The sequence below is a fragment of the Aptenodytes patagonicus genome, chromosome 11, assembly GCF_965638725.1.
Source record: "Aptenodytes patagonicus chromosome 11, bAptPat1.pri.cur, whole genome shotgun sequence".
Classification (NCBI taxonomy): Eukaryota; Metazoa; Chordata; class Aves; order Sphenisciformes; family Spheniscidae; genus Aptenodytes; species Aptenodytes patagonicus.
Window position 1 is genome coordinate 14805447 of NC_134959.1, and position 21469 is coordinate 14826915.

The window sequence follows — 21469 nt, forward strand, 5'->3', positions numbered from 1 at the left end:
TGGTTATCTGTAGCAAATGTAGAGCTTATCTGAAGCTCTGCGGTTCCCCTCCTCATCTGAAGTGCTGCAAGGGGCACACTGATTGATTACAGGGAAAGGTGGTAGTCATTTCAGACTTGGTTTTGCACCCCCCAATTCATGCTGAGGGGTTTTCTCCTGCTGTACCTCTCCACAAGCTCCAGGGACAGCACTGCCTCATCTGGGGGAGGAGGGGGCTGCCCCTGCTACATCAGTGGCTGGTTGTCCCACAAAGGGAGGAAGATTTAAAATTAAAAGAATAACACTGTTGAAGAACAATGATGTAATTTTCTGACTTGTTAGGGGATGACTTGGCAAACAACCTAGCTGCTACACAAGGCCATTTCTTGTCAAGACAGCACTTCAGACTTGCCTCCCTGCTCCCTGGCACCAGGGCCTTCATCTTCTTGCCTGACTACAAGCACCTGCATGTAACCTCGTCATTAAGGCAAATCTAGCTCACCACAAAAGCCCACAAGAGCCCAGCAAAGCAGCCAGGCACACCAGCAGGTCCCTGGGCCTTCTGAGGCAGTGCCAGGTGGGGTCACAGCCACAGAACAACCCATTGCACCTATGCAAGGTGCCAAGAGCACCACGACAAGAGCTGAAAGGCATGGCTAAACCCCAGTCTCTGTGGGCTTCTCAGGTAACGTGCGACAGCCCTATGTCTGCATGTACTGGAGCAAAATATTCCCATTTGGCAGGTGTAGGAGCGGGGCACGGAGCCATTGTATGGCATTCCCAGAGAAAAATCATGGGGAAGTCTAGTACTCTAGCAAAGAACATTTTCAATTGCTCTACTGCTTATGAGGTATTCTAGGTCTTTTTCCCCCACTGATGCAAATTCAGAGTTGCCTTACACCAATAAAGTTCATCCCAATATAAAAGAATTTGTACTGTAGCAGCTCTACAGTTTAACATAGCTAATAAATGTTTTATGAAAAAAAGGAGGTGGGTGGTGAGTTAAAAGTTATGACATAGCTCGCAGCACTTTAGCTTTACTTCCCATGTGTTTTTTTCATGAAACCATAAGTGAATTTTTTGAAATATTGTTTAAAGTTGAGATAATATATAGCCAGTTATTAATTTCTTTGTCTAATTAATCATTTACTGAGTTTTAAACCAGAAGCTCCAACTCAACTGATTTGCCTCAAAAGCTGTTTCATACACTCTAGGCTCACACCTACAGTTGTAAAATCTTTTGGCTAGAATGTATCATTTTTATTAACCTAGATGAAGACATGTAAATATCAGTGCCTAATTACCAGAATCTGTGTTGTCTAGGAATCCTTTGGGAAAAGTGGATTCAGAAAACAGGAATATAGATCCAATTTGCTGTCAGAAAGGTGAGATTCATACAATTTGTCATGCATTACTGTCCAGGGTTCAGGTATGATAAGCAGAGACAAGACATGCTGTATGCAGCTTATTCCTCCTAGAAATATTTGCATGGCAGTAATTTATCTACTCAGTAGACATGAAGGGACAGGTAAAAGGTTAAAGACAAAGCTCAAGGTTGCCAAGCTTTGAGAAAGGAATAAATAGTGGAAAGGCCAGACAAACAATAAAATGGGGCCAGGACCAACTAGGTAAGTCATGGGGTAAACTTAATTGCAAATTTAATAAGCATAAAACGTAGTAAGTCCAAGAACAGGTTAGATACATAAGGAGAAAGTTATTTTGCAGCTGCTTAAACATTTATTGAAAATAAATGTTTCCACCAGCTTTTCTCTGACAGCTATGCAAGAAAGCATTCTGGAATTAGTTTCTCATTTAGGAGGCAGAGAACATTCACAGAGAGGAGAGTAGATCATTAGTCATCGCTGTAACATCAAATACCTTTATGAAAAAATTAAGACATTTAAGAAAATTTGAAAATTTAAGAAAAAAATAAAATTTAAGAAAGATATTTACAGATAAACTGAATTTATAATTTCAAATATAATCCGCTAACAAAATGCATCGCTCCGAGTTGAGTGTACAAACCTTGTGTTAGTCAACAGTTCTTTCCCTTTATATTTAAACATTTCTCCTTCTGCACTTCAAAGGGGAATTAAAGCTGCAAAATAAAGAAACTTACATTTATCAGTGACGTAAGTGATCGGAAGGACAAAACTCTGAGATGAGAAGGCTCCATTCAAAGTTTAGTCTCAAGGCTCAAGTGTCATCAAGAATTTAACCACAATTTTATAATACAATTCCTGCACAAAGGAAATGGCTGGAAGTTGTACTAGCAGCCTCATCTTTTCACATATTGCTCCTTGACCTACTGACAACCTGCACAATAGAATCACCATTGGCATCTGGCACAGAAACAGGCAAAACTGTGCTGGTATTGAAAGCAGAAGAGTTACATTTTTATTGGTATCTTCATAAATGTAAAGCTTATTTTAAAAAAGGGAGATAAGAGGCTGTCAAGAGATAAGCCAGCCTTAAAATGAAGTGCAAGAGAAAGAAATGCTACCTACACATCACGAAGGCAGCTCACTCAATTATGGTTTTGAAAAGATGAGAGGAAAGAACCACAAAATTAGTTTTTAGCCCCAGTCCTTTAATAAGGAGTAAGGACTCGGGAAATAAAGGCATAACATCAAAGCATGAAACATGGCATGTGACCTGATAAATAAATTAAGATACTAAACTGCCAGTCTTAGCATTAGGCTTTCACTTGACTCAGGTATTTCTTTACAGTCACTAAGTGGCAAACATTTATGGGTTTATGCATGTTGAGATACTGCAATGGCATTTATGTTCATCAAAATGCAATGGTTAGTCCTGAAGTCAAGTGTCCTGAGCAGAACAAAACAGAAGCAGTGGGCTAGGAAAGCTGCAATGAATTCTGTCGTTCACATAATGGAAAAAAATGCTTGTAAATTACACCTTTCTCTTTTCCTTTCTATCCACTGCTCACACTAAAACAAATCATGTACTGAAGTGAACTTTGATTGTCATCTCAATTTAAGAATGGCCACAGTGAAAAATCTGGAGCAGACTATTCACATCCACTTCTAGGCAATGCATTCATTTCTAGTGAAAGCATACACCTGCTAAGCTACTTTCAGAAATTATTCCAAAGTCGATTTGCTGGCAACATGCTTTTCCCTTCTTAACACCGTATTTGATTGTTTCATAGGACATCCTGAATCACTTAGGAGTTAGTATTTTCCTACATACATTTCATACACCAGTTCAAAAACTGACCTACAACTCTTGAAGACAGTACAGAGGTTTGAAGAAGGCATCTGGCTTTGTAATTAAAAATCAGAGAAGCACTGAGAAGGAAGAGTCCTCAATCAGGCAGTCCTCCCAATTTTTCCCTCAAGTAAAAACTAATAATGTGCAACAGTGAGCCGCTGAAGTGCCCTTGTTTTACTGAATGTTCCACAGCTGTGGGCTGATGAGATTGCAGTGGAAAGTATTTTTTTTAATTTTCCATTCATTTCCAAAACCTCAGCTGCTGCAAGTGGCATACAGTTCTAAAAATTTTAGAATAATGCACTGAAAGGTACAGTATGAATACCACTACTAGACGGAGACATCTATTTTGATCTCTCTTTATTCAGATTAACGGAGTTTAGTTAGATGCTGTCCTCCCTAAGGAAAAAGGTGCACAGGCACTGGTAGCTGGGCACAAAAAGACACAGAAGACTGAACGATGCTACCCTTCCAAGTGCTAAGTTTTCTAGAAAATCCTTCAAGCGTGAGGACGTGGCAGCCAACCACTACATTCGTACGGAAGAGCATTTCACTAGCTTCTGTTCAATGTAAAAAATTAAAAAGTATGTCAACCTCTTATAGGAGTCAGCTGCAAACTAACGACACTAAAAAAATATGGAGGAAGATGTACCACTAATTGCTCCACATTTGTTGTCCACTCTTTCATGATGAACCCTATCTATATTTTCTTTCTTTGAAGATTTTTTTTTTTCTCTACAATGAGAAGTTAAATAAATACACTAAAAAAATCATCAGAGAGCTAGCAAAGCAGCAGCACATAGATTAGCAGAATACATGCACAGTCTCCATGGTAGAGTTCTGTTTTCTACCATGTTATCCATACTTGCAGCAAGGAAGCAAAGTTTCCACATGCAATACATATACTATTAATAAATATGTCACATTATAGTAACATTATGGAAGGCTAATGGAACAGGTTAACTCCTTGGAAAGCAGCAGTGAAAATAATAGCTTGTGCAAATCTGTTATTGCAATGCCATTAGGAGTGAGGACAGTCAGAAAAGAAAGGTACCAAAACTTCCTTTCCCATTCCACTTGAACTGGTTGCCCACAATAGAAACAAACATTTCCTGTGACATTAAGTTGTCGTCAGCTTCTGTGATTCCCAGTTCACTCAGTCTTTTCTTGTGCATCTGGCTCTTCTTTGCAGAAGTAGCCCCAAGTTCATTTGCAATTTCATAATTGCCTTCAGTTTGTTCAGAAATCTCAGCTTGCTCGTAAAGCTCCAACTCATCAGTTACACATCCAGGTAGTTGTTCTTGCCTGAAGCCCTCTACACAGGCTGTCCCATCACCTGACTGGGTAGGCTGCGTATTCCCTAAGTCAGGAAACAATAAGAATGTCATCAACAATAACGCAAAGCAGCCAAATCATTTAAAACTCCTGGAATTAAATCTTCTTCAGGCTTAACATTTTCACCTCATCCCACTCACTTTTTGGGTAACTTAGTGACAGCCACATATTCCAAATACAGTGTAAGATGCTTACAGAAAAGGTTTCTTCTTGAGATGACTTCAAGGTGCCAAGTGATAGTGATATTAGAGAAAATTACAGTGGATTTGCACATTGCACTTAGTGACAGTTCTTCTTGACTAAGACATAGTATGAGAAATACAGTTGTCACTTTTTATTTACTGCAGAGAAAAAATTCTGTGCTGGGAACACGTCTCAGCTCTAATGCACAAAAGAAAAAATGAGCAGAGAATTATCATGAACCAGAAGAGCTGTAAGAGAAGCCATATCTCCTTTCTTCCTGGTCACACTCGTGTTTCTGTATGACCAAAGGAGGCCATCAGTCATACAGGCTCTGCTTAGTAGGGAGCACAGATCAGGTACGTGAGGACTTTACAATGAAAGTGCACACACACCATGAAGCACAGACATTCACAGTATTTCTCTGCAGCAAGTTCATCCTTTAGGAAATTCCAGTGTTCTGAGCGTTATGAAGATTTATTTCAGCTAAATTAATCTAGACATTATTAGAAAATTTAAGAGACTCAATTATGAATTATGCAATCCAAAACCCCGGGTATACTAGATTTACTAGTTTTAGGAGTTTCTTCTAGGAAGAGAAAAATACCTTTTGTTCTCTCTGCTGAAGCATCCTTTACATCGGAGGGCATTGTTGGTCTAACCAGGACCACACCATATCCTTCATTATTATGGATCATATTATTGACCATGGTTATCTTGGGGATGTCATAATGTTCATCTAAAAAGTTCTACAGCAAAGAAACGGAAATCCAACATGTTATGTCCAGCTAAAGGGATGCAAAATATTCCAGTTTTAGGTAGAATCAGTTCTATGTATTGGCTAGAATTTTCTTATTTGCTTTTGCAAGTGACATTGCAAAAGGCATTTTCTTTCTGGCAGATAAGAAATATAACAAGTATACTGCCTTGGTGGACCAACCCAAGACGAACAAGGACCATCATCACCATATGTGAAATATAAGTTCTATCATAAGGCAGCAAGGTTATAAGCCAACCTAAAAGCAAATTATTTGCATTAATACTAGCAACTATAAGCTTTTGAAAAACAAGTACATTCTGCCTTGAACTGACCTTTATAAGTATTCCCTCCTTGCAGTGGTGTATGCCGTTGTCTAACAGGGTGCATGTACTACCTGGATATATTTCAACACCAGCACCCTACAAAATAAAATTGATGGCAGTTCACAAATAGTTCAGGCACATTTCCAATTTAACTTGACAACTCCATCACGGATCTTTGTGTTCATCTACCAGTTTGCACAATGCAAAATTGTGTTACTGCTCCAGCTTCACGGCTTTGTTAACCAACTTAAGCAGCAATACCCAAAAAGGTTGAGGCCCCATGGATAATATTATTGCCACCAGTCCATAAAAGCTCTGTTAAAGAGTAACTGTGCAGCCTTGCATTACTTTCTTGTTCTTTAGTCATCCACCTCAACAGTCAAAGCCCCATCATTCTTTGAAATATCCTAATCATAGTTCAGTTCTGTGTTTATCATCTTTCTGTAAGAATCAATGAACAAGGTATCCAAAAAGGGCCTTTCATTTGCAGAACAAATGCTAGGTTTGATAAGAAAATTATTTATGGGTAAAGAAAACAGAAAATCACTTTAAAAGTATTACAGGACATGAATCAGTCCAGCAATGCAGCAATGATTATTTCACAGATGTCCCCTTTAACTATATCATTTTGGTATCATCACACACAAATCAGCATGAGACACTTCACTGGATACTATTGGAGGCTACAAGACCCCTGGGACCAGTCTCTTCAACTCAGTAACATGTAGCTGTCCAAAGTGAATTTGTAAAGGTTCTCTCAGGAGCGACAGAAGTCATCCCGTTACTGACTGCATTATTTCCAAGCAGAAACCTTTATTTTAATTTAGGAAATAAGCCAGAGTTAAGAATTCGTTTGTACCTTGGCACCATACAGATCTGAGTTTTTCATTAATAGCTCAGCTGATGTTCGTATTGTTATGCCTGTAGTTTCACACTGTAACACACAATTCTCCAGGGTGGTTTTCCCATGATGGACATCTACGTACACAGAAAACAAATATTGTTAAATAAACCAGTTACATAAAGGCAAGCCCCTCCTTGGAGGGGATGGACTTGTAACATTTTTGCACTGTGATAGTATTTCCATTTTAATTTTATCCATTTCAGGTTAATTTTACTGATTTGCTCATGCATGGTTTGAAGTCATACTATTTTTCTAGTGTAAGCAGGAACACTGCTGCAAGGGAGCACTAGTCAAAGATTTGTCTTAGAGATTTTTTGGCCTTTTTTTTTTTTTTTGAAAGTGACAGCAACTATTCTTTTCATTACATTCCTAAGAGACTTTTGAATTAGTAAGATATTAAATACACGTATACAGGTGTTAATAAACATTCTAACATGTTTAAAACCAAATGTCTGTTGAGGCAAAGTATTAATTAGCACCTTCTGCAAAGACAGAAGGCCATGGCCCATAAACTCATTGGATACAACTTAGGATTATTTGAGCCTCAGTTTGAATGTGCTGTCAGCAAAGTTCTACACTACTTCTACAGCCCATGCCATTCCTCAGTGGAGAGCTGGCTGGATTCAACTACAGCTGAATATTGCCATGGGAGTTCTTATGTGGAAAGAGGAATTATTTCCTTTTCCAGGTAGCCTGACACAGGCTGTGCAGCAGTCAGAGTCAGGTTGCCTTAACAGCAGAAAAAAGATCAAGTCAAATGATCTTATCCAAGTATAGGAATAAAACACAGGAGCCACAATACCTTGAAAGTACAAAGAGTAGAAGTTATTTTGATGTCCACATTATAAGCAAGTTTAAAAAAAGGGGGAAGCCTTGATATTTATACCTGTAGGGCTCCTCTCTACAACATTTTGTTAAAACTAGTAAACTCTAACACTGGGTCCTAGCTTTAATTCTAACAGTAAATTATGGAAGATTCACAAAAAGGCCAAGATGCTTTTATACTTACTTAAAATCCCCTCCACAGCATCATGTTGCACTAACTTCAAGCTGGAGATCCTTATATTGGCTCCCGTACAGTCAACAAAGTTGTCTCCTTTCCCTCGTTTTTCTATCACAATATCATCTGGCAGGCCATAGCCTTAAAGCAGAGGTGAAAGATGCAAGTTTGATGAATAAATGGTAACAGTCAGGTGCTCAGTACATAACAGACATTTAAATTAAATATGGAGGTTTAAAACTTCAGGTCTAATACCTTGCATAGGATTTTCCACCCAGTGGCCAGGCTACACCTTACATGCCCTCTGTACCAAGGTACAGGCACTCAAAACCAAACTCAAAAGTTACCTTACTTGAATGACACACAATAAAATGCAAAGTTATTTTAGACAGTTGAACAAAAGGGTAACTGAGCTCACATTTGCCAAAGCCAAAGTTCTCACTCACAAAAGTTACAACAGAGCAGGGAGATGCAGTAACCAAGGACACACAGGCACCTGCAGTCTGCTTTCAAAGTACAGAACTTCACTAGAGCAGGCAGAGGTTCCAAAGAGCACAAGGGAAAAAGCAGTCACCGCCACAATACAAGGAAACAAGTGCAAAGGACTTAATGTTGTTAGTAAGCTTTACTCAACTTCCCTATTTAAATGAAACTTGGGTCAAAATTTAATGTTCCTGTGTTACATGGGCTTCCAGATTAATTCAGATTAAAAAGAAACTTTCACAAGCATATGCCAACATTGATTTACTAAGCCATCCACAGCTGTAAGCATTCAACCACTTACAGGGAAATTTATGAGCATGTAAAAAGCTTTTATTGCTTGTCACTGACAAGAATCATGATAAGGAAAGCAATAATGTAACGTCTATTAAAGCAGCACAAGTCCTATCATTTTCTGAAAGCACACACGAACTCAGATAAGAAATGCCTGAGCAAGATGCTAGCTTTTAACCAAGTACATAAATAAATACTGTAATGTGCAAGTAGAAAGGTTAAAAAAAGAAAAAACCTTTGAACAAGTGTTGGCAGAAAGTCTTAAAGACAGCAGATTTAATGCAAGTTAAGTGACTAATGCTTCAAAACACTATACCATCTAGAAATCTTTTCCCACTGCTATTGATTCATGGTCACCCCTGGGGAGGAGGTGGCATGGGGCAGTTTACTTCCAGTGCATAAAAAGAGAGTACCATGAGACAGCAAGTTGCAGATCTGGTTTAACTTCACACCACTACAGAAAGAGGTTATTATCCAAGGCGAGAGTTTTTGGAATAATTGTCCTACAGACTACGTACAGTTTTTCTAACCATGCTTTTAGCTTGCTTTACACTTCACCTCTGAAGCAGCAGCTCTAGAGTAAGAAGGAAACCGGTGACAAGACAGGGAATAGAGAAGGAAAGAGTCACCTGCTGTCAAGTGGTGTTCAATACACAGCGTGGTCACGGCTGTACACCCTGCCTGTAAGCTAAGTGACTCCACAGGAGCTAAAGGCAATTGTCATCCAGTAACACTGATCACAGATATTAGATGGGCTGATGCTGCAGGTTCCCATCCAGCTTGAACAACTACTGTACAAGCAGAAGGGAAGTTCTTAGGTGCCTTTGCTACACACTTTCGTCAAGCGTTAAAGTTATCCTTACCATGATTACCTGCAGCTGCTGCTGCTTTAACCTTATTTAGTTCTTGTAAGTTTTTATTTATCCCTGACTTACTAATCCTCATACTTTCAACCTTAGTACTGACTTGCACAGTGGCTGGAAAAAAATAAAAGCTCTACTAAGCAAAGTGACATTATATCTTTGATGAGTCACCCCTTCATCCCAAGAAAGCCACCAAAACGGCCAGCTGCTCAGATTAGTGCCAGCAAAATTTTTCTTGATGCTCCTACTTCAAACATTTTTGGCTGCTACTATGCTATAAAAACTTCTCTAACAGGAGTCCATATAAGAAGATTAAATACCCTGACACATACTCATTATTCAAAGAGTGGTTCGTACTAAAGATACATATTTATATGCCTTGCTCATTAAAATAGAGCAGCTCATCCTTTAATAGGTGTGCTATTGCACCATTTGTATTACTGTTTCCTCAAAGCTAGAAAAGCAATAAATACCACCCCACACAATTTTAGAACAATGTCATTCTTGCAGATAAATAAAGCACTTTGAGGTCCTTTATCCTACAGGTGCATTGTCTATCAGCACGCATATCTGTATAAATCAAACATACACAAGAGAAGGGCGAGAAAGAAAATGACACTCATAAAACAAGAGGGACAAGAAAAATAAAGTCCAGAACAGCAGGAAATTAAACTCCCAGCCTTCTTCCCATTAAGAAGTTTTGACAAGATAAAAATGTAGCTAAGTAAGTATCTGAACAGCTGCACAAGCCCCAGTGATATATGGACTATTACACTGCAACAGAGTGTGCATGCCTAAAGCAGAGGAATTACACTGAGAAATCAAGAATTGCGAGGAAGAGATAGCAGCATATCCTAGACAAGGCAGAAGTATTTCAAAACCAAATATTTTGCAAGAAAAATGGAATCTCATATGCTGTGTTTGTTTCTACAGAATAAATACACGTTATATCAACAGCTCCCTCCTCTACCCATGCGCTTCACGTAATGCAGATTCACATTGGTAGCCCACACACATCACTGACGTGCAGTAAGTGCCATAAACTAAGTTCTAATAGCACTTGGCTCTTTCCCTCTGCATTCACCAGTGCTATACCAGCAGTGAGTCTCAGAGTATACCTCTGAAGCAGATTAAGACATGCAAAGAAGAACAAGGACATCTCTCAAGTACTCTTAAGTTACTGGCTCTAAAAACTGAAGCCTCTCAGAATGACTTTTGTGCTTCCTAGATTAAAAAAAAAGAATCAAGTCCCTCGTGTTTCTGTTGAATCCTATTATCTATATAATCAGGATTTATCCAGACAAATAGTTAGGAGGAAATGATGAATTTGCTATTAATCAGCAATATTTGCAGTTTATTTGCAGAAGTAACTATGGCTAATGAAACAGGTTACTCCATCCTGCATTAGACATGGCTCTACAAGCAGAAATAGGAACACTTTGAGGAAAAAAGCAAATGCTCCCCCCAAACTCCACAAAAAGTAAATCCTTATGCAGAGCTAGTTTGAGATATTCAGTTTACTTTGTTTTAAGCTAGCTTTGTTTATGCTAGCAAGCCTTCTACCTTCTAGTTCAACTGAATCAGCAATGCAGAACATGCCATCTACAACATAGTGACCAGGACAGATGATGACTGTGTCTCCTTCATAACAGGCATTTACAGCTGCCAGTGGATCACTGTGAAACTGTAAAAGACAAATAATATAATCAGCTCCTGAAGAATGCTGTAAAAATGGATGCATCTATGCCCTTAAAGCTTGCTTTTTGATTAAATGTTGCTGCTTTTGCTTAAAAGAAACCCTTTTAAATGGTACCAGTAATACACAATTTCTACTTTTAATTCAAGAATCACAGCACACTCTGGACAAAAAAGCCTTAAAACATTCCTTTGATGTTTGTGTCATGTCCACTCCCCCATGAGAAAACTGGGACAGAGACACAGATTGAAGAGCATATGCACCAGAAAGCAAACCTGAATATGGCCTTGGTTCCAGGCCAACACTTGAATTGTGCCTCAAATGACTTGCCATGAGTTACTGAAGAAATAGATGACAGAAGGTAAAGAAAATAAAAAACACAAACAACTCAGCAACTAGATTTGAGCTGGTCTGAATATGGATGTAACTCTCTGCTCCTGGTGCAAGTCACCCCAAAATAGAGTTCAGATATTACAGTGGCAAATATGGGGTCCACATGATCCTTTTTCTTGCTCAAAGAGGGCAGGCTGATATCCTTAACAAATATTACTGGGGGATTCTCTATTGAAGGATAACAAATAGTACAGAAAAATTGCACATTTATTGCTTCCCAGCAAATTCCAGGGCAAGCATAGTGAGACCATTTTTCAATGCCAAATCAGAAAATCTGATTTATAGCCCAAAAGTTAATCCAGGACCTTCCCTGTGGCTCCATTTCGGCCATCTGTAATTCATGAACTTGATCAGAATACAGCAAGCAATTTCATTTGGGCCCAAGGAATCCAGGCTGTTCTTAACTACTGAAGTGGCAAGTCCTGTCTGAACTCACTGAAACTAAATGTAACTGCTCTAAAATAAATGTATCTCCTACATAGAACTAAAGCAACAGAATGACATTTCTTTCTTCACACTCTAGATCATTATCAGTAGCATCCAAAGTCATAGGTATTTCAAAACTAAATATAAGTATTATGCCTTACCATGTTTCATTGTAGAATTATTACAGAAGGTTTATCTCAATTTCCTACACACAGGAAGAAACTGCTTGTTTAGAGTACTCAGCAGACACTAATTAATTAAAAGAAGTTATTTGTATCATCCAGTCTTACCACTTATTATTTAAATTACAGTGCTTTTTTTGAACTAACAAAAATAACACTGTGCAAGTGTAGTATCTTGCACATGATAATTAACTTATTCTTCCACATTGTTTCTTGAGGAGAAAAAAGTATTGGCAGACAGACAATTCCTGTTACTCTACCTGTATTTCTAGTTCTTCACCACAAGATTCAGGGCAAAGTTTGTCCCTTATCAATGACTGCAGCAGACTTGCCATCATGGTTGATGATACAACATGAGTTATCTTGGTACCCGTTGGTCTCAGTCCTTTAGCTTGGAGACCACTGTATTTTTGGTAACCAAACACATACCTAAAACAAAAGCAACAAAGCCATCAGTTCTTTCTTCAGTAAAGAACGTCCATGTATAGTTTCCCATATGGCCCTCCTCCTTGCACAAACCCACCAAGTACCTCAGCAGAGGATTCTCAATTAGTTTTAGCTTTTGTTTTAAGTGCTCTATTTTCTCATACAATTTTAGTCCTTCCACCATGGAGACGTTTTCTACTTCTGAGTCTGAATCACTGCTTGATATGCTGTTCCTCACATTTAAAAACTTCCTGTAAAGCTCTTCGCATTGAGACAACAAGTTCTGGTAATCAGCTACAAGCCCAGAAGGCACACGGTGTTCAAGGATGTCATAATGCCTGCAATTCAGAGCAAGGGGTCAGTATATTCCACATTTACAATTTTGAAAGATCAAATACAAACCCAGAGAGAACCTGAGGAGTTCTGCATCAGTATTTTAGTAAAGATTCTCTGCAGTCTATATCAACACTGCTCAATTTTTTTTTAAAGCAGCAAAACCAAAAATCTGAACAGACACAAACATATTACTTTCTAAATAGTTGCCCATCCACCTTGAAAGATTATACACAATTATCAGAAACTCACTCCAAAACAAAGGCATAAGCACAGCTATAAAAAAAACAGTAAGAATTTAGAAGGTAATTAGATATAAAAATCAGTCTATTTTTAAGAATTTGTTAGAAAAACTGAGGAAAATCTTGTCTGAAATAGAAGAAAAATCCTATAATGTGAAGTCTCTATTAGCAACAATCTAAACAACTACCTGGACAAAAACGCAGAATGAATAAGAAAGGCATTATCAGCACCAGATGAAGATGTGAAGGCACTGCATAGTAAATTTTGCACCATCCCAAGAGTATCCTCTACAAATGAAACTGCAGGCCAGAAAATGCCAGCCCAAAGTTGCATTGCCAAAGTCAGAAAGATAAGGACATCTGCCAGCTAGATGGTGCCAAGAACTCCAGGGCCAATTATGTAGGACCAATAATGGTCACTACAAAAAAGCTGGACAGCAATTAATTATATAAATAAAACAAGATTTAATTATTTCGCACCATGTTTGTAGGGAACCAGTTGAACACAGTATAAATAGCTCTATCCAAGAGGCTACATGAAATAAGGGCAAAGACGTTCCCTCAACTTTCAGAGGTTCTTTAAAGGGTGCACTTAAAGCATGCTGCAAAGAACTGGAAAATTTGTAGTCAGAGCAGTCAATATCTATACAGTTGCAATAAACAGGGCATACAGAAACAGCCTCACAAAATTTTGGCAATGGGGTTATCAGAGGCAAAGAGTAGGTCAATGCAGCATGATTAACAGCAGAAGAATTTATAGCAATATAGAAATAGAAAATATTTGAAGGAAACTGAATGTTGTACATAATTTGGCCCTGAAACGCATGCTCTACATTTTAGAGCTGGTCACTGTGAAAGCGCATTAAAACTATCTTGTTTTTTCAAGCTTTAGTTAAACAGTTCATACAGCTTTACTTGCCTCAGAAGACTAGTAAAACCTAATGTGCAGTGTAAAGATACTGTCTGTTCTCATTAAAACAGTGCACGCCGGAGACCTGAAAAGTTTAAAGCATCATAGGTTCCATGCATTGAAGATTAATGTTATTTCTGAGCTGACACATCAGTGCTTAGATCACAACGCAGGATAGCACCAACATCAGTGTAGCTTGGAGGACAGGCTTTGTATCAAGCACAGTATGGGAGAATAAGAAAGGATAACGTTTACTTTTCTGCTTGAAGACATTGTTTAAGCATTTTGGATTCTCACCAAAATGGCTGTAAGGCCACGCAGTGTTGAAAAAAATAAAAACATTATCGCATGGCACATCATTGCATTCTGGTTTCTTTCCATGTAAAGTCTCCATAAGGCTCCAAAAACTCAGAATAGCCATTTGCTGGAGCATACAAGTATAGACACTTCAGAAACATGTACAATTTCCATGTATAACACTTCCTCCTAACTTGTATGATCTCAGAAAAATACAGGCATATCAGAGTCCTCAAATGTCACATTGTGTCCTGTTTGAAAGAGAGGCCTGCAGCCACCTTTATAATGTGGGTAATTACACTAATTTTGTTTGTAAAGCACATGCTATATGCTATATTCTAGCACATGTAACGCCATATGCTAAATAGCATTTCAGGGTAGGTTATAAATATTCACTGATGTAGATCCCCTGCATCATAGCAGTATCAAACCTGGATATGAATGACACACAGACTTCCAGATACTCATGATGCACAGTTATAATAAGTAAAGGAATTGAAAACTAATTCTCATGAAAGACTTAAGAAAAAGATAGTGTGTCAAATCTCAGGGGAAAATCTACAGTAAAAATCACTTTTTAATTATTCGTTCCAGGTATGTTTTATGGTGTGTTTTGGTTATTTAGCACCCTCAAAAATATAACCAGATTGTGTCCTTGTGCACTGCTTCAGTTCCATATGGCAGGACAACATTAAAAACCCACCTTCACAAAACCTAATGCCGACTAATCCCACTAGGGAAAGAAATACACACATTCCTCCTTCAGCGTGACCAATTTACAAGTTTTTGTTTACATTCAGTTCCATTCTGGTTCTTATTCCATGCCCAGAGGGACCAGAGCATCCCACACTAGCTTTAATTAGGATTACAATTCATAGGCCTGCAAGTTGAAGGAGGCTATAGCTGGGTTTGGAGCGCCATCTGATGGAAGGTCAAGGATTACAGGGAAAAACTGAGGGTCCAGAAATCAAGTGGCAACCACAGTTGCACCCTCTTTCCATACAAAATTTTGACCATCAAACAGTGAATGCTGTTAGAACAAACTTGCTTTGATTTACTAGTGAACAGGGTTTTTTTTAAAATCTAGTTGTATGTTGCTATTCCCACGTCACCTTTTCCTGTGGTTCTACCCTAATAATATCAAAGGTGTTGCACTTACAATCTCAGTCGAGGCTCAACACATCGCACAAAGTAATCAAAATCATCCTCCTCCTCCTCATCCCAGGTCCTCCAGATGCACTGGTAGAAGAACCTTTTGAAGCAAATTAAGCGTTTAATCACACAAAGGAGGCCACATTTACCTGAGCAGAGACAACAGCACTGGAAACACGAATGTAACCAATTTGAGAATTCATCTCAAAGCATCACCTCTCTCCAATTCCATGTTACTGTCCTGTAAACTACTTAGAATACACAGAAGTTATCTTTGTCTGTTGTTTACCTACATTAAGACTTTTATTTTGTGTATCCAAGTTCAAAATTGATAATAGCCTGACTCCCACTTTCATCAAAAGAGAGTGAACAGCTAAAAGCTGGATTTGAAAACAAGACTTACACTCAAGATCCTGAGGCTTTTTGACTGTTTGGTTTTGGCCAGGCATCCTTCAGCTAAGCTTTCTTTTTGACAATGAGTTTGTCACCTCCATCATTCAAGTTTAGATCTCTACTACTAAGTAATTCTCAATAGAATGTGTCTCTTCTCCCCTTTTCCTCCCACACCACCACTTCTGAAACAGCCCATTTTCTAGACAGGAAGGTCATTCCTCCTGTTTTAGCTTTTTCATCCTGTTCTACTGCCTATTTGCAGACAGCTTTCAAACAGCACATAGCACATGAAAGCAAGGGAGATGGAAGAGAGACAGAGAGATGATAAAGAAAGGAAAAGAAAATAGAAGTAAGATGTGAACAGACACCTGTAGAATAAAGAGCAAATTTAGGGGAGGAGGCAAAATGCAGAAAAAAGAAGAATGGGACAAAAAAAGGAAAAAATCCACCAAAATGTTATAGAAGAGAAAGGAACACTGCACTAGAGCCAGCAAGGTGACCCAAGGAAATCTGGGGTGGAGAAGAGATGGAAAGCAACGCAATTTCCCCCCCCTTTTGACACAGAAAGCAGACTGACAGTAAGCTGCAGGTAAACGTACTTTGTGATTGTGTCATTACCTGTAGCTGCAGAGGACACCACAGATTTTCTGTATGTCTTTCTTTCCTCATAGTACCAGTCATCAGATTTACTTCAGAAAGCTTGGCTTGTTGAGCTGCCAGCATGACCACAAGAACTCAGGGCACCACCCATTGGACACTACCAGAGTGTAATTGTTCAAGACAAAAATTAAACCTTGAGATTCTCCTACCTGACATGCTCTACAGCTAGTGCTGTCTGGTCAAACTCTCCTGACTCATCATACACAACCCACAGCTCCTGCAGTGGTATCTGACGCTCCTTGAGCTCCAAGAGTTCCTGCATGCACTCCAAGGTAAAGGTGCTATCTCGTGACTCGCACAGGAAAGGCTCACTGAGTTGCACAACTGCTTTCAGAGCCGAGTACTCCACATCAACCACCTGTTGGAACAAATAGTTCTTAAGATTTCTCAGAACCTTAGATACAGCCGAGGAAGGCTAACATGACTTGCGTAAGTCAGCAGGCCATACTGCAAGTGCCAGTTGACCCACACAAACCAACGCACATTGCATAGTACAGCAAAGGCAATCTATTCACCTGAAGTGATAACCCCAGAATTAGGCTTCTCAGAACCACATATCTAGAGCCTTTTCCACATTCCAAACTTCGTTCAAATCCCTCAATGCTCATACAAGGCCAGTAAGCTGCTTCCCTATTTTGGTTTTTTGTTTTGTTTTAAAAAACAGGCAAAAGCAGTATCCTCAGACTCAAACAAATCAATACCTTACAGTTCTTAGGGACTCCTTTGGGGCTCATTTTTCAAAGTGCCCACAAGACACAAACAATCCAAAGAGTTAGTCTGGGCCAGTGAAAGCCATTTTGTCACTAATTGGGCTGAAAAGCTGAGGGGTACAAAGTTTTTCCCTCTTCAAACATGTAATGGAACTGCAAGTTTGAACATCCAACGTTTGCACAAAGATGCATGACTTGGACATTGAGACACCTAGAAAAGGAGTATTCCAAACCAGCAATCCTCAGTGGGTCTATAACAGGAGTATGCAATGCGGAAGTGCTACTGTCATTACCAGGGTGGGTTAAAAGGAAGAATGTTACTGATTAAAAAAAAAAAGGCAAACGATCAGAGCCTGGTATTTGAAAAGACGACATTACAACAGCCAGTTTGGACCAAGTACTTATCCCCTCTGTGCCCACAGAGTTCTACCTCACAGCTCACTCGCACTAACTTGGTGTTCCCCCTTCCAGTTTCAAGCAAGGAGCCCTTTGAAAAAATTCCTATTGCTCTAGCCATGACTGGCAATTAGATATGAAAACATTACTATTTTCTACCAGCTCATAAACTTCATAGGCAAATGATCTGTCTGTTACAGAGGTAAATTATGTTAATTGGAGATAAATGCCTGAGCAACTGCATTCCATCTACCTCAACAAGGACCTCAAACACATTAGTGCGCCAAACTGCCTGCCATCCAGATGGTTCAAGGACCTTCTCCAGGTACTCAGCTGTGAATTCTTTCACCTCAGAAGCTTTGCAGTCAGCTAAAAAGAAATTGAAGACAGTACATTTATGCAAGGAAAGAAAAAAAAAGTCCTCCAGATCATTGGAAAATGAAAGTCAACACAGTTGAAATGTTCCTCTGCCACATCTAAAGTTGGACTTCATTCTGTTTTACTCATGATAACAGTCAGCATTTTTGCTGTCTCTCTCAGTACTGAGAGCGCTGGAGAGTCATGCTTCTCTGGAAGAAGAGATCCAGTACTCAACCTTCCAGGTACTGAAGGTTTCAGTGCCAGGGGTATTAAACAGCTAACCTGTGCCTTATCTTAAACAGTCTTAATACACACAAAAAAGTTCTAGTAAGATCAGTTAAAACAAGGCACAGAATCCAGTATTAGCAACTTTTCCTTTCAGTCATTCAGATTTTATTTACTTATATTAAAACCATTGCCTCCTGGTCCACCAGCTAGGGCAGCTGAGGTTACAGCATAAGTGACAGCAGCACACTACATCTTTTCTAGTCCCTGTTATTAAGAGCATCTCACAGTTTAATATGGAATTGACTCCATTTAAACTGGATCATTTAAACAGTCACTACAACAAACATGACTACGTGTTCTTTTTCTACTAAGAAATTACTTACCCAAGATGTAATCCTGGTAAGCTTTAAATCGCTCGTAAAACAAAAGATGATCAGTGTGAAAAATATCTGGAAAAAGCACGTTCCCATCTGGCACAGTCCTTCCTAAAACAGTCCCTGGTTTGTCACGACTGCCATAATCACTAGAGGAATCATCATCTTCCTGGAGCAGATCTGGGGAGAGGAGCGGGAACAAAGCAAACCCCACAAACTGTCAGTTCAATGCAATCATCACTCACTCCTCTATTCCCAAAGAATTGCTGTTCAGCCCAAGATCTATCGTGAACCTGCTTTCTACAACACATCTTAAGTTATCCTTGATGAAGAAACTATCTTACTTGGTTACTTGCTCTCTTCTTCAGAGTATTTACCCTGTCCCAAAAGAAGATCTCCCTACTTGTTGCCACCTGCCCTGAGCTGCAGTTACATGCTAATTTACTTTGTTCTATATGTAAGGTCTACAATACTTTAGGTAATACATATTATGCTTTGTTAGTACACTCCCTGCATCACCCAGACGTGATATCAAGCAATAATCCAAATGATTTTGGAACATGCATAAAACCAGCTGATCCCACACACAACTGATCCAAAATAATGCACAGGATTACTGTGAGCAAAGAGCAAAATATAAGTAAGATGCATAATAAAACTGCAGATATTAGTCTCAGCTAAAGATGTGTTTTCACAAGTTGCCCTTTCCTTCTCTTAAGTCTTTTCCTGTTCTTCAGTAGAAGCATTCTTTTTGTATTTTAATAAACTAACAAGTAACAGAGCCTCCACACCTGAAGTCTCCATGGAAATTCCAAGCAACATATTTAGACGGAAGGGGGACAGTGTTGTAATTTTTAGCCCGCTTAAATGGACATTGGCTGAATCTCTACTTTGAAGGGCTCAATCCAATGATAGCACCCCTTTAGAAGTCTCCAAAAAAGCATCTCCAGTTGTGTTCTCATTACAAACTCAGTGAACTCAGTCACTGTTGGTCTTACAGTATCTCTCAAGTCCGGTCATCCATAAGTTCAGAAAATATTAGAGAGATGACTGCAGTAAACCAAGGGTGATGATGATTCAGGTCCTTTTTTTTTTCTTTTTGTTAATGTAACAGCTCAAGACACCTTCATTGTCCATAACTTGACTCTTTAACAATCCATAGGCCTCTGCATTTTCATTAGACTACAGTCTAACCTTTACTATATACCTAAAAAAAAGAAGAAAAAATCACATTCTATTTCTAACGCATCCCTTACATTTCAGGATGTGTTATGAAAGCTAGCAGTTTTGGCCTCAAATTTGTTAAAGTTCTTACTTATCAGGGGCCAAACTCAATCAACAAAACAAAAATCAGAACCAGTGTATAAGCCAATTACAAGTGCTTAGACAATATAACTTTTCTTTGCAGCAGAACCACTGTAATAACATGTAAAGAAAGGAAATGAAAAGGTAATTTTAATCATCAAGTGTGATTTATGTAATATTTTCAAAGATTCCTGTAAAACTGTAGCTATGTTACATGTACACTGTAAATAAGGGGTTTTTTCCTACACACCCATAATCAAATCCAGCAACTGTGATAGCGATACCCTGTACAAGACACACTATGAATTCCAGAGCACAGCATACGTTCCAGAACAAGCCATTAATTTAGCTTGCTCTTTGTTTACAAACTGCAAGCCTATAACCACATATCAATAATGATCTGGGACTGAATAATGATACTCAATAGATACTAAAAGCACCAACGTTCCAATATTGTGCTATTAAGGCAGAGGGCAGGGGAGTCCCTTCCGGGAAAGCCTTTTTCCTCCGTCAGCGTTTCAAACACATACGTGTTCCTGGACGCTGATTTAAATGCCTGGGGTATGCACCTGAGACACACGCCGTAAGTTCATAATCAAAAGGAAACAAATGTTTTACGTTACTGTGTTTATTTCCCAAGACACCCCTTTGTTCCCTCGCAGGGCCCCATTTCTAGCCCGCTCCCCACCCCACGCGCCGGCAGCCTTACGAACCGGGGAGCGCTGAGCCGCTGCCTGGGGAGGGCCCCGGGCACGGCAGCCTCCGTACCGGCACCTCCACGGGGGCGGACTGGATACAAGAAACGCTTTCCCCGTAAGGGCGGCCAAGCAGCAGTACGGGCTGCCCACTCTCTGTCCGCGGAGGTATCCAAGCCCCGGCCGGAGCAGCTCTCAGCAGCCCGGTCCGATCTCACAGCCCCTCGCCCCGCTGCAGCCGCCTCACGCCGAGACGCAACCTCCAGCGTCGGCTTCCGCAGCTGCAGAGCCGCCCCGAGCCTGCGAGCCGCGCGTCCCCGCCTGCGCTGCCCTAAAGCGGGGCGGACGGGGCCAGCGGCCCTCCCGCGGCTCGCCTCTCCCTTTCCGAGCGGCGGCGGAACCGGGGCGCGCCAGGCCGTAGGCGGCCCCGCGCCCTTCCTCCCCTCGGGGCGGCCGCCCGGGACAGGGGGCCCCTACCTGGCTTCGCCTCCTGGGCGCGCTCCCGTAGGCCGACGCTGCTCACGGCCGGCAGCGCGGCCTGACCTCGCCCCCGCGGCCCCGCCGCCTCCGCGCTCTCCGGCAGCCCCGGCTCGGCCATGCTGCCCGCCCGCCCCGCGCGGCTCCGCCCGCTGAAATTTCAAACTTCCCCGGCAGCTAACCCTCTGCAACGTCACCGGCAGCCGCCGCCCTGATTGGCTAGCGGCAGCCGCGGGCGAGTCCGGCCGCAACGGGTAGGGCGGGCGGCGCCGGGGCCGTCGCGCGGCGGGGCCCGGTCGGGGCGCGCCGGCTCTGGGCGGCCGTTTACTGCCGGGGAGGGCTGGTGCGACGGTGCCCGCGGGCGCGTCCCCGCTGGTCGGGCGTGTGGCTAGTCGTGGGGCTCCGGCGCTGCCCCGCCGGGTGTTCCCGTTACCCGCAGTTGTGCCCGGCGGCGGGGATGAC

The 21469-nt window shown here is 40.7% G+C and overlaps 1 protein-coding gene across 1 annotated transcript; it reads right to left on the reverse strand.

Annotated features, from left to right (window-relative positions):
• Nucleotides 1-1870: 1870 nt before the first annotated feature.
• On the reverse strand, nt 1871-21128 carry SHCBP1 (SHC binding and spindle associated 1). The gene is made up of 13 exons (XM_076349227.1): nt 21008-21128; nt 18540-18710; nt 17822-17937; nt 16612-16820; nt 15417-15509; nt 12580-12813; nt 12310-12478; nt 10916-11036; nt 7725-7856; nt 6671-6789; nt 5821-5907; nt 5336-5477; nt 1871-4573 (listed from the first exon to the last, which is right to left on the reverse strand). The coding sequence occupies exons 1-13, from the start codon at nt 21126-21128 to the stop codon at nt 4251-4253; spliced, it is 2037 nt and encodes a 678-aa protein (XP_076205342.1). The 3' UTR covers nt 1871-4250.
• Nucleotides 21129-21469: the final 341 nt, after the last annotated feature.